This window comes from Rhinatrema bivittatum, chromosome 3 (assembly GCF_901001135.1).
Source record: "Rhinatrema bivittatum chromosome 3, aRhiBiv1.1, whole genome shotgun sequence".
Taxonomy (NCBI): Eukaryota; Metazoa; Chordata; class Amphibia; order Gymnophiona; family Rhinatrematidae; genus Rhinatrema; species Rhinatrema bivittatum.
The window spans coordinates 584,122,302-584,136,324 of NC_042617.1; the positions used below are offsets into that span (position 1 = coordinate 584,122,302).

The 14,023-nt window shown below is 44.4% G+C and overlaps 1 protein-coding gene across 1 annotated transcript in view; it reads left to right on the forward strand.

Moving 5' to 3' along the window:
* The window catches only part of LOC115088407 (dynein light chain Tctex-type 1-like), a 51,385-nt gene extending 37,932 nt beyond the window's left edge, over positions 1 to 13,453 (forward strand). Inside the window, exons 4-5 of the mRNA XM_029596643.1 lie at positions 12,184 to 12,261; positions 13,066 to 13,453. Coding sequence (XP_029452503.1) covers positions 12,184 to 12,261; positions 13,066 to 13,136 — 149 coding nt within the window. The 3' untranslated portion in view covers positions 13,137 to 13,453. The remainder of the gene's footprint in view (positions 1 to 12,183; positions 12,262 to 13,065) is intronic.
* Positions 13,454 to 14,023: the final 570 nt, after the last annotated feature.

The window sequence follows — 14,023 nt, forward strand, 5'->3', positions numbered from 1 at the left end:
TGCATGCAAATCTATCTCATGCAATTCTTTGTGGATATCCTGAAAACCTGACCAGCTAGGTGTGCCCAAGGGCTGGTTGAGAATCACTGCACTAGAAAAATCTATGCCTTCAAATGGATCAGATATTCCAAGTGTTGCCAACAGAATGCCTTGGATCCATTTTCTTGTGAGCCCAAGCATTTGCTAATGTACTTGATCCTCCTTTCTGACTCAGGCATCACCACATTGTTGGTGAAAATGCATCTCAGTGCCATGATGGCTTATCATGTTCAATTGGACACTAAGCTCCTCTTTGCCCATCCACTGATATCTAAATTTGTGAAAGGGTTGTGTCACATTCTGTCTCCAATACAGAATCCTCCAGTTCCAATTTGTTTGAACATCAACTCCTGAAGGCACCTTTTGAGCCACTAGCGATAGCTTCTCTTCAGTTTCTGACATGGAAAAAATGTTCCTCATTGCAGTTACCTCAGCTAGAAGAATCCGTAAACTCCATTCTCATCCCTGGTCTCTTGCGTTCGTGCCTCTTCTCGCCCCTCGCTCCACCCTCTTTACCTGGGATGTGACTCCCTTCGGCTCTGACGGACAGTGCAGTCGCGGCTTCTCTCCACCTCTTGGTCCCGGTTCCCCCGGGCTGGCCTGACGCTACGGATCCGCCATATTCCTGATGATGTAAGGGCGCGCACGCGCTCCAGACTTTGTACCAGCAAGGGCGCGAACCTCGGGGGAGTCCCCCCGTAGTGATGTCATCCATCCGCACTTTAAAAGTCTTTCGGGCCGATACAGTAAAAAACGCGGGAGAACGATACAGTAAGTTAATTTATTTAAATTAGGCCCGGCGGTAAAAAGAGGCGCTAGGGACACTAGCGTGTCCCTAGCGCCTCTTTTTGGACAAGAGCGGCGGCTGTCAGCGGGTTTGACAGCCGACGCTCAATTTTGCCGGCGTCAGTTCTCGAGTCCGCTGACAGCCACAGGCTCAGAAACCGGACGCCGGCAAAATTGAGCGTCCGGTTTTTGGCCCGACAGCCACGGGCCGAATTCAAAATTTTTTTTTTTAACTTTTTTTACTCTTCGGGACCTCCGACTTAATATCGCCATATTAAGTCGGAGGGTGCACAGAAAAGCAGTTTTTACTGCTTTTCTGAGCACTTTCCCGGTGCCAGAAGAAATTAGCGCCTACCTTTGGGTTGGCGCTAATTTCTTAGAGTAAAATGTGCGGCTTGGCTGCACATTTCACTTACTGTATCCCACGTGCATACCTAATAGGGCCATCAACATGCATTTGCATGTTGAGGGCGGTATTAGGTGCCGCGGGTTGGACGCGCGTTTTCCTCCCCTTACTGAATAAGGGGCCTTACTGTTAGCCTGCTAGCCTGTTAGCCTGTTAGCCTGTTAGCCTGCTCTTGGACACGCGTTGGAGTTCCTTGCTAACTCTAATGAGTTAGCAAGGAACTCCAAGGGACTTGCTTCGGCAGTCCACGATAGTTGCAACAATGATCCGAGTCAGCCGGGGAACGTGTCCCCACTGCTCGGCCTTTTCAAACTTACCAGGAGTACCCGCTCCACGGGGGCTCCACTCTCTCTTCTTGATTTTAGATTGCCAGAACACTCGGAAGACTCCTCGTTTCCTGGAAGCGATCTATTACATAGGAATCGGTACTCGCTCCACGAGGGCCTACATTCCTATTGCTCTAAAGACTCCCTTCCGTCCAAGACGTTCTCGCAGGTACAGAGATCAAGAGTTACATTGGCAAGATTACAGATAGGAACCGGTACTCGCTCCACGAGGGCCCATGTTCCTAGAATCTATTCCAGACTCTCTTCTACTTTAGAAGCCATTTCATATACAGCAATTGTGAGTTCTTATTACAGACTGTTTGTGGGAACCAGTGCTTGCTTACGCTCCTGTTCCTGAATGTACTTAAGACTCTCTGTGGCATAGAGACCATTGCAGACATCTACTATTGTGAGTGTACCATCTTGTATCCAGTATATCCTGTCTACTCACTACTTCTAGTCTCTCTCTACAGCTCAGTGACCCAGAGATTATATTCCACTATCAGAAGGACTTCAGCCTTGCCGGACACAGCGACTCACTACTGCCACCTCTGGTGGTCCAGCTTCCAGTCTAATAAAGAACTATTGTGTTTATCTCATATTCTAACCTAGCCGGTGGTTCCTCTCAGGATCTCCTCTTGGGGGCACTGTCATCTGCCATCGGCCCAGGGATTCACCATTTCCCCCAAGTGGTCATTCCTTTCACTATTGTCACCTTGTGGGAGCCAACCACTTGACTCTGTCACGGAAGTATTATATAGACAGCTACTCCTCTTTTTCTGAGACTTGCCAGCAGCTTATATATATATATATATACAGATTGCTACTCCGTAGTGGGGGGCAAGATAGATTGCTATCTCAATAGCGAAGTACTATATACCTATTGCTAACTCCTCTTCCTTGGAGAGTTGATTCATAACAGATTGCTACTCCTTAGCAGATTGATACAGCTTGCTACTTCCTTTCCTCATAGGAGCATCTAACAGCAGTTCGCTAATAGAATTACAGATAGCTAACTCCTCCCCTCTGGAGGAGCAGGTCATATCATATCGCTACTCCTTCCCCTTTCAGGAGCACAGCAGAACAGCTTGCCAACTCCGCCCTCCTGGCGGAGTGAGTGACAGCAGATTGCTAACTCCTCCCGTCTGGAGGAGGCGAGCGTAACAGATTGCTGGCTCCTCCCCTTTGGAGAAGGAGAGTGTAACATGGTCATCAATGTTACAGCTGCCGGTCGCAGGACTTGTTCACGACCAGTATCACTCACTCTCCCAACACTCTGATCCTAAGCATAGCCTGGAAGCCACCATATTTTCTCCATGCAGCAGGTTGCCGCCAATAGGACACTGACCTTCTCCTCTTGTGGGATGTCCCTTGGCATGTGTGTACACACCGCGCCTGCCTTGAAAAGGCCCATGGTGGGAACCTGAAGAGCTGGCACCTCTTGATGACATCACGCAGCTGGGTACTTAAGACCAAGCCGCACACCAAAGAACTGCCTCAGCAATGGGCATCCTGCCTAGTAGCAGTGAGTGTTGCTACAGCATTCTCATGTTCCTGTGTCTTCCAGCTTCTTCCTGTATCCTATCTCGTCCAGCCTTGCCTCATTCAGCTTTCCTTGTCCAACCTTGCCTCGTCCAGTCTTCTTTGTCCAGCCTTGCCTTATCCTATTTGACTCATCCAGTGTCTTCTGTGTATCTTCGTCCACCTTGGCCTGACTTCCGGATTCTGACCTCCTGCTTGGACCTGACCACAATTGCTTGCTGTCTGGACCTGACCACCCCTGTCTGCATGCCTGCCTTGACCTTGGCATGTCTCTGACTACTTCAGTCTGCTGCCTGCCCTGATCCTGGTGTGCCCTCAGACTCTTGCTTACCAGACTGCCCTAGGGATCCACTAAGCCCTACCGGCCACCAGAACTCAAGGGCTCAACCTGCAGGGGAGTCAGCAGTATAGGTGAAGCTCCAGCTTGACCTGTTACAGGGCATGTTCACCAGCTGTCATCATAGACCTTGTAGATCTGCCTATGAGACTGCGTCAACTATGCCACAGCAACAAGGGTTCCCACCCACGTCACCCTTCACAATCCACTCACACCTTTATGTCAAATTACCGTCTGGACAACCTCTGAAGGACTGACTTCAATTTGGACAAGCAGTTTTGCATAACCTGTTCTCACAGTAGTCTGTTCTCCATGGTGGGGTCTGGATTGCTATTCAGTAATCGCTCTGTTACAACCCTCAGCTTGGGGCTCCCCACAATTAGGGGCGGATTTTAAGAGCCCTGCTCGCCTAAATCCGCCTAAATCCGGGCAGATTTAGGCGAGCAGGGCCCTGCGCGCTGGTGCGCCTATTTTACATAGGCCTACCGGCGCGCGCAGAGCCCCGGGACTCGCGTAAGTCCCGGGGTTTTCTGAGGGGGGCGTGTCGGGGGGTGGGCCCGGTCGGCGCGGCGTTTTGGGGGCATGTCGGCAGCGTTTTGGGGGCGGGCTCGGGGGTGTGGTTACGGCCCGGGGCGGTCCGGAGGCGTGGCCGCGCCCTCCGTACCCGCCTCCAGGTCGCGTCCCGGCGTGCGGGGATTTACGTCTCCCTCCGGGAGGCGTAAATCCCCCGACAAAGGTAAGGGGGGGGTTTAGACAGGGCCGGGCGGGTGAGTTAGGTAGGGGAAGGGAGGGGAAGGTGAGGGGAGGGCAAAAGAAAGTTCCCTCCGAGGCCGCTCTGATTTCGGAGTGGTCTCGGAGGGAACGGGGGTAGGCTGCGCGGCTCGGCGCGCGCCGGCTATACGGAATCGATAGGCTTGCGCGCGCCGATCCAGGATTTTAGCGGATATGCGCGTAGCCGCGCGTATCTACTAAAATCCCGCGTACTTTTGCTGGCGCCTGATGCGCCAGCAAAAGTACGCCAATTCGCGCGGTTTGAAAATCTACCCCATAATGTCTAATTCAGCCTGCTTATTGATGGAAAAAGCAACTTTGCTTACCATAAACAGTGTTTTCCATAAATAGCAGAATGAATTAGCCATGGAATATCCACCTACCTTCCTGGAGAGTGAACTAGCTAGCTAGATGTAGTTCTGGTACTGACTTGAGGAGGCTCACAAGGCAACGCCTGCGGGGGAGTTCACCCACCTGCTCATTAGAGCCCAAAGTTCTACTAGCTAGAAGAGATTAGTCCATCTGGTGCCTCTGGATGACATCACGCACAAGTAATGGCTAATTCATCCTTCTAGCTACAGAAAACTTTGTTTATGCTAAGCAAACATAGAAACATAGAAATGACGGCAGAAGAAGACCAACAGGCCCATCCAGTCTGCCCAGCAAGATCTCACACTTATTTTCCCACACCTTTCTGTTACCCCGACCACTGAGTTCAGGGTCCTTATTGGTAACTTTTTTATTCCAATTTCCTTCCATCCCCGCCATTGATGCAGAGAGCAGTGTTGGAGCTGCATCAAAGTGAAGTATAAGGCTTAATGTTTGAGGGTAGTAACCGTATCAATCACACAAATAACCCACACACACCAACCAGTGTATTCCAGTACACACTAATGTAAACAAACCAAAACCACCAATGTACTGGTATCTTATTAATATAGCACACTAACGCCAAATATATGTAAGACCCTCTAATCACGAGCAGGCAATTATATGATCAACTCGTTTGTCATAGGGGTCTCTGTTACTTTAATTAACAATCCTCCGTATATTTTGTTTTCTTAGTTTTTTAGTTTTTTTAAAAAGTTGCCACGATAATTATAGGGAAAACATCCCAACTAAAGTCATATGGGTAATATTGAAACGGATACTTATCCACACTGAAAAGGTCCCAGATAACCCGAGTGTTGGAAACCGATTCAGAAAACCATCTTCTTTGTGGCTCAGCAATCCATCTTCTTACGGCGCATTTAACCGTGCAAACCGGGTTATCTGGGACCTTTTCAGTGTGGATAAGTATCCGTTTCAATATTACCCATATGACTTTAGTTGGGATGTTTTCCCTATAATTATCGTGGCAACTTTTTAAAAAAAACTAAAAAACTAAGAAAACAAAATATACGGAGGATTGTTAAAGTAACAGAGACCCCTATGACAAACGAGTTGATCATATAATTGCCTGCTCGTGATTAGAGGGTCTTACATAAGTATATTTGGCGTTAGTGTGCTATATTAATAAGATACCAGTACATTGGTGGTTTTGGTTTGAGGGTAGTAACCTTCATAACGAGAAGTTACCCTGATGTTTGTATATTCATACTGCTCAGATCAGTGCCTTGTTAGATGTTGTCTGGATATAAATCCTCTTTTCCTCATTCCCCTCCTGCCGCTGAAGCAGAGAGCCACGCTGGATATGCATTCAAGGTGAAGTATCAGGCTTGATTGGTTTAGGGTAGTAACCGCCTTAACAAGCAAGCTACTCCCATGTTTATTTGTTTAACCAGACTGTGCAAGTCAGTTTATGTTGGTTGTTGTCTGAATGTAAATCCTATTTCTTCATTCCTCCCTACTGTTGAAGCAGTGAGCTATGCTGGATATGCATTCAAAGTGAAGCATCTGGCTTAATTGGTTTGGGGTAGTAACCGCTGCAATAAGCAAGCTACTCCCACGCTTATTTATTTACCCAGACTGTGCGATTCAGTCCTTGTTGGTTGTTGTCTGAATGTAAATCCTCTTATCTTCATTCCCCACTGCCACTGAAGCATAGATCAATGCTGGATATGCATTGAAGTGAAGTATCAGGCTTATTTGGTTTAGGGTAGTAACCGCTGCAACAAGCAAGCTACTCCCACGCTTATTTGTTTACTCAGACTGTGCAGCCTTGTTGATTGTTGCCTGAATGTAAATCCTCTTTTCCACATTTCCTCTTGCCATTGAAGCATAGAGCAATATTGGAGTCGCATTAACCGTGTGACGTTTATTGAATAAGGGTTTAATCACCAGGTTGTAGTCGTCATTCCATCAAGCCACCCCCATTCCTCTTCTCTTCATTCCCAACCTCTAGGCTTTATGATCCTCTAGACTTTAGGGATCCACAGTGTTTATCCCACGCTTCTTTGAAATCCTTCACAGTTTTAGTCTTCACCACTTCCTCCGGAAGGACGTTCCAGGCATCCACCACCCTCTCCGTGAAGAAATACTTCCTGACATTGGTTCTGAGTCTTCCTCCCTGGAATTTTAAATCGTGACCCCTGGTTCTGCTGATTTGTTTCCAACGGAAAAGGTTTGCTGTTGAGTTTGGATCAGTAAAATCTTTCAAGTATCTGAAAGTCTGTATCATATCACCTCTGCTCCTCCTTTCCTCCAGGGTATACATATTTAGATTCTTCAATCTCTCCTCATTAGTCATTCGATGAAGACCATCCACCTTTTTGGTCGTGCTTCTCTGGACCACCTCCATCCTGTCTCTGTCCCTTCGGAGATACGGTCTCCAGAACTGAGCACAGTACTCCAGGTGAGGCCTCACCAAGAACCTGTACAAGGGAATAATCACTTCCCTTTTCTTACTCGATATTCCTCTCTGTAGGCAGCCCAGCATTCTTCTGGCTTTAGCTATCGCCTTGTCACATTGTTTTGCCAGTTTCAGATCATTAGACACTGTCACCCCAAGGTCTCTCTCCTGCTCCGTGCACATCAGCTCTTCACCCCCCATCGAATACATTTCTTTCGGATTTCCACACCCCAAATGCCTGACTCTGCACTTCTTGGCATTGAATCTCAGCTGCCATATCTTCGACCAGTCTTCCTGCTTCCTTAAATCCCATCTCATTCTCTCCACTCCTTCCGGCATGTCCACTCTGTTGCAGATTTATTTATTTATTTATTTATTTATTTATTTGGGTTTTTATACCGTTATTCGAATAAACATCACAAAGGTTTACATAGAACTGAGGAGAAATACAATGAAACAGGGGGAGGGGTAAGGTGGAGCAGCGAGGAAGAGAAGAACGAAGAGAGAATGGGGAGGAAAAAAGGACAGCACAGGACAAGGGCGACAAGTGTCGCAAGGGTAGGGGGAATACAGTATGCATAAAGCAGTAAAAACATCAAGCGGTAAATATATAGTTAGAAAAAACTATATTACATTGAGCCTCAAACAGAAAGGCAACAAGCAATATAAACTATGTTATAGTAGGCCTCAAACAGTGAACATTCGGGGGTAGGAGTAAAACAGCTGAAATATGTGATCGACAAGGAGCGTGGAGAGTCGGGTGCAACTTAGCACCACTCCCGTTTCCAGGGATCTATTGAACAGGTCACGCAGCGGAGTATCATCTGCAAATAGACAAACCTTACCTTCTATCCCGTCCGCGATGTCACTCACAAAGATATTGAACAGGACCGGTCCCAATATTGACCCTTGCGGCACTCCGCTCATCACCGCTCTCTCTTTAGAGTAAGTTCCATTTACCATCACACATTGTCTTCTGTCCTTCAACCAGTTTGCTATCCAGGCCACCATCTTGGCACTCACTCCCAAGCTTCTCGTTTTATTCACAAGCCTCCTGTGCAGGACCATATCAAAAGCTTTGCTAAAATCCAAGTAGATGACATCGAGTGCTCTTCCTCGATCCAATTCCTTAGTCACCCAATCAAAAAAGTCGATCAGATTCGTCTAACAGGACCTTCCCTTGGTGAAACCATGCTGCTTCTGTCCATCAATTCTGTTGCTTGTAGATAGTTCATTATTCTTTCCTTCAGCAGCGACTCCAATACTTTTCCCACCACCGAGGTGAGGCTAACCAGCCTGTAGTTTCCAGCCTCCTCTCTGCTCCCACTCTTGTGAAGCAGGACCACCGTCACTCTTCTCCAATCACTCGGCACCACTCCCGTTTCCAGGGATCTATTGAACAGGTCACGCAGCGAAGCTGCCAGCACATCTCTGAGCTCTCTCAGTATCCTGGGATGAACCTCATTAGGCCCCATGGCTTTGTCCACTTTCAGTTTTCCTAATACTTCCCATACATTCTCTTCCATAAATGGAGTTTCATCCATTCCACTCCCCTCCAGTTTCTTGTTAACTAGCGACGGTCTTTCTCCGGGGTCTTCTTTAGTGAACACCGAACTGAAGTATTCGTTTAATATTTCTGCCATTTCTTCATCTGTCTCCACCTATTGATCCTTTTCACCTTTCAATTTCAGTATACCACTTTGGACTTTTCTCCTTTCACTGATGTATCTGAAAAATGTTTTGTCACCTTGCTTTACCTCTTTGGCAATCCTTTCTTCTGCTTGACTTTTCGCTTTCTTGATTACTTTCTTCGTCTCCCTCAGTTCCACCAGATATTCTTCCTTGTGATCCTCCTTTTGGGATCCTTTATATTTCTTAACGATGTTCTTTTATCTCTTATTTTATCAGCCACCTCCTTTGTGAACCAGATAGGTCTCATTCTTTTCTTGCTTTTCTTTATTTTTCTAGCATATATATTAGTCGCTTCAGTAATTGCTCCTTTTAGTTTGGCCAACTGTTGTTCCACATCTCTCATTTTCTCCCAGCCTTCTAGTTCTTCCGCCAGGTACTTTGCCATTTCAACAAAGTCCATGATTTTGAAACACAAAACCCGGGTCTTCGTGCAACTTCTCCATATCCTATTAGTGATATGAAACCATACCATTTGATGATCGCTGGTGCTGAGGTGGGCGCCACACGGACATTAGAGACATTATCCCCATTAGTGAGCACTAAATCGAGTATAGCTCCCTCCCTCTTAGGCTCCATTACCATTTGTTTGAACAGAGCCCCTTGCAGGGCATTCACTATCTCTCTACTATTGTTAGATTCCGCAGAAGGGATTCTCCAGTCTACATCCGGCAGATTAAAATCTCCAACAATCACCACTTCTCCCTTCTTCCCCATCTTTTGGATGTCTTCAATCAGATCTCTATCAAGCTCTTCCATTTGATTTGGAGGTCTGTAAATCACTCCAATAAAAACGGATGCCCCATTATCCTTTTTTAGGAGGGCCCATAATGCTTCTTCTTTGCCCCATCCTCCTTGCAGCTCGGATGCTTGGATATTGTTTTTGACATAAAGAGCCACTCCTCCCCCTTTTCTGACCTCTCTGTCCTTCCTTAGTAAGTTTTATCCTGGTATGCCGTATCCCAATCATGTGAATCCATGAACCACATCTCTGTGACAGCAACAATGTCCAAGTCTTCCTCCACTATTAGGGCTTGCAGATCTGGGATTTTATTGCCCAAACTACGAACATTTGTGCTCATAGCTTTCCAGCTATTCTGGTACAGGTTACTGCTTTTCTTGGACTCCCTTTGTGACTTATTTATTTATTTATTTATTTATTTATTTATTTATTTAATTAACATTTTTCTATACCGAACTTCATGACAAGCTTCATATCAGGCCGGTTTACATCAAACTTAGGGGTTAACTTAACAAAAGCATATAACAAGAAGGCCGAGGCGCAGTTACAAATAACAGGGGGAATGCACTTGGGGGATAGGGTAGCCAGGAAGTAAAGGACAGAAAAAACTGGAGAATGAACACGAATGAATATACAATGGCTGGGTCGGGCATTTAGCTGACTTTTGTTATCTACTTTGCCCTTTTTCATTGCATTTGTATTTGTATTTGGGGGGTGACATTCTAATGTCGTACTGCCACCCCCATCATCTAGTTTAAATGCCTTATGAGATAGGATTTGAATTTCTCTCTTAGGATTCTTTTTCCCTCCATAGACAGATGTAAGCCATCTTTGACAAAGAGTTTTTTTCTGTTCCATACACGGCCCCAGCCCCCAATATATCCAAAACATTTTTCTTTACACCAGGATTTGAGCCATACATTGAAGCTATCAATATGGCTTAGCCTCTCCTTCCCCTTTCCATGAACAGGTAACACTTCTGAAAAGGCAATGGTTGTCTCCATGTGACTAATCTGCTTCGCTACAGACTGGAAATCTCTCTGTACCGCTTGGATGCTTTTACTAGCAAGGTCGTTGGTTCCCAGATGGATGATGATATCAGCTTTTGAGTCTTTGCTTTCTTCTTGGATCATTCTGACTATCTGAAAGGCATTTCTGCTGGCCGATGATCCTGGAAGGCATTTAACAGTAGGGTTTCCCTCTAGAAGAGTTCCCAAATTAGTGCCTCTGATGACTGAGCTTTTTTCTTTGGTTATTGATTGTATTTTGGAATTTCTGTATGCATTGGGTTTCTTCTTTCTTTTCAGATACTTTCACCAGAGCTTTATCCTTATGTGAAACAGATAAAGCATTTTGTACTCGTGTCACTTGAGAGAGCGTGTGTTTCCGCATTACCGGTCTTACTCTACCAGAGCCCACAGTAATCCTGTTGATTTTTGGGTTCCTTGTCTCCCTGTGTAAGTGGGGGAGGGGGGGGGAGAGAGACATGTGGGTTGCACAATTGTGTAGAATGGGTGTCTGTGGGTCACAGGACTTATCCTACCTGAACCCACTCTAAACCTCTTTTTCCTAGAGTTTTTTGTTTGTTTATTTTTTTGCAGTAATTTTGGAATACTGTGAAGTGGGTGAAACTTCCTTTATTGTAGCTAATTCAGCTTTAGCCAGATCCTTTTTGAGGGAAGAGATTTCTGAACAAATGGGGCAAGCCTTAAGTTTCCAGATGATTTCCCTCAATATAAAGGCTCCACAATAGTTGCATTGGATAGTCCTCATTTTGGTAAATTTGATGGATAACACCTGAGGAATTACCAAATTTCCACCCTATATTGTTGCCAATTATGTATTCAGGCAGACTATATCATAAAACCAACCCCAGGGGTGGGTGGGTGGGTAGAGGGGCAGGGAGGGAGTTAAACAGTTAACTCATGGTCAAGATTTTTCTCAGGACCCTGTATCTGCTATTGAGTTTGAAAAAACCCTCCCCCAGATTGGCTTACTAAGTTAAACTTTTTTCTTAGCTGGACACAAGAAGCTTTAGTGCTTCCTGTCTCCTGGCTGAGCCCAGCCCACAAAGGATCTGATTGACCCCTACTGGCTCTATGAGGGTTAGGCTCTATGAGTCAGCAGCCCCCAAGCTAATTGCAACAAGACTCTTTATGGAATTTTTTGTCTTTTGCTTTAAATGAACCCTCAGCAAATTTATGCCCCAATAGTAATATTTAGACAGAGATTATTAGTGACAGCTATTTCAAATAAAGAGAGAGATTTTAGTGAAGCAGATTAAATCAAATTTAGTGAATCAAATTAAATCTAGAGGGGTTTTTTTTCTTGAATCTTAAATAAACCCAAGGCAAATTAATACACACTGTCAATATCTAGAAAGAGAGAGAGATTATAATGAAAGCACAGACAGCAATATATTATTCACAGAAGCCCTCCAAAATAATTATAAATTAATAAACAGTTTTTCCTTAGCTGGACACTGGAACAGTCAGTCTCCTGGTGAGCACAGCCCACAAAGGATCTCAATATGTGGTATTTCTATACTGCTGCACCCTTGCAACTCCTTTCAGTTCTATGAAACCGCTTTAACTGGAGGGATTACAATGCCAAATGGGAGGCGGGAAGATCTGTATGACTGATTATCTGCTGTTTTTCAGAGAACACCATGTAAGCAGCTTTGCTTTATGGCTGTGCATGCCTAATTTGTTACTGAATTAATAAGGCTAACAACTTTCTTTTTTGCATTAACAGTTTCCTGTGTCATTATGCAAAAGAATGGCTCTGGGATGCATGAAGCAAATGCATGCTTCTGGGACAACAACACTGATGGTATGTTATTAGTCTCATTCAGTTCCTTCATAGAAACATAGACATATGACAGCGGAAAAATGCCATATGGCCTATTTAGTCTGCCCGTCCACACAATTGCTAGCTCTACAATCCCTAAGACTCCTTCAGAGATGCCCTGTGCTTGTTCCATACTTTCTTGAATTCAGATACTGTCCTTGTCTCCACCATCTACACTGGGAGGTTATGTTGTGCATCCACCACCATATTCGCTGTACACCCTTGATAGTTACTACAGTCTGGGCTTCTACATCAGCCATTCTCAAAATCTTTATGTTTCTTATGTCTGAATTCCTCTTTTACCTCTGGATGTCTGTATATTGCTTCCATGTAGAAACATTTTTAGTTTTTTTGCTATGGTTATACAGCATCTCTCTGCTTTTCTTATATAAATTAACTATGTATAGTCGAAAGAAGGAACTCATAGAAAAGTCATCAGCATGACAACTCTGGTCGCCCAAGATAAGGATGGATGCATCATCACTGGATAGGAAGAGAAAGCCAAGCATCTAAGTCTGAAGCAGACAAATGCTGGAGGAGAGTAGGTGGTCAATAGATGAAGGCAACCCAAAGAGGGAGGTGGACAGATGTATATGAATACAATTGATGAAATAATTGGCACAATTTCATTATAGAAAAAAAATAAGACATTTTAAAAAGGTGTATTCTGCGATTGAGGGCCTTCTCTTGTGCTGTTTATGGTGTCATTAAGTTTATAAATTTTGATCTACTATAAATGAAGCATTTTCCCCCAGTATGGTAAACTTTCTCATTTCTGTTTTGCAGGGAGTTGCACTGTTAAATGGGAGAATAAGACCATGTACTGTATAGTCAGTGCCTTTGGACTTGCAATATGACTTCATTTAATTCTTGAATCACATCTGCATGTTTTCAATTACATAATTTCACTGCAGATCTCATACATATACCGTGGTTATAACAAACTTGTTTTTAAAGAGTTTTTTTCAGTTTCCACAAATATGAAAAAACAATTACATAGGTAACATGTTAGTTTTATTTTGTTAAATCTCACAACTGGCATAGTATTGGTTCATGATATAATTGTGTTTTAAAGCTCTGAAACGGAAGCTTATTTTTTCCTCTATGGCACTAAATACTTAGCTCTCAATGTAACCTTAGATTTAAAAGTGAAAATAAATACTCAACTAGTTGAGCAGCAGTGTTTTTATGTTGTACTAAAATAAAATGATAGGTGGAAAAATTAAACAGCAGAGAAGTGTGTTTGACAAGCTCCCTGAAAATCCTTCCCTTACATTGAATCAAGCTGTGGAAGAAGGCACCTGGAATGACTGATAGTGATTAAGGAGAATGCAGAAAACTGGGAGGCAAAATACTGGGAAATCCATTAAGGAACTATATGCTTAAAAAGTGAATAAACAAGATGGCTCTGTATCAGCAACTGCCTTGTCACAAATCACTGCTTTCACAGGCATCTGAAGAGAACTAGTGGCAAAAGTAGATAATATCAATATTAAGCTAGAGAATTAGCAACAGGATTCTAGAAAGTGAATCCAGAATTGGAGTGTTAGAATACAGCAGTATGTATCACAGAGAAATTAAAAGGTTACAAAAAGCTGTAGAGTATTTGATTCAGAGCAGAGAGAATCTGAATATGAGGTCAAGTGCCATGTACCTACCCTTAACTTCAAGTCAATGATAATCCATTGTGTCTCCCCCTTGATCCAATGGCCTGTCACAGATGAGTAAGACAGAGATAGGTGCA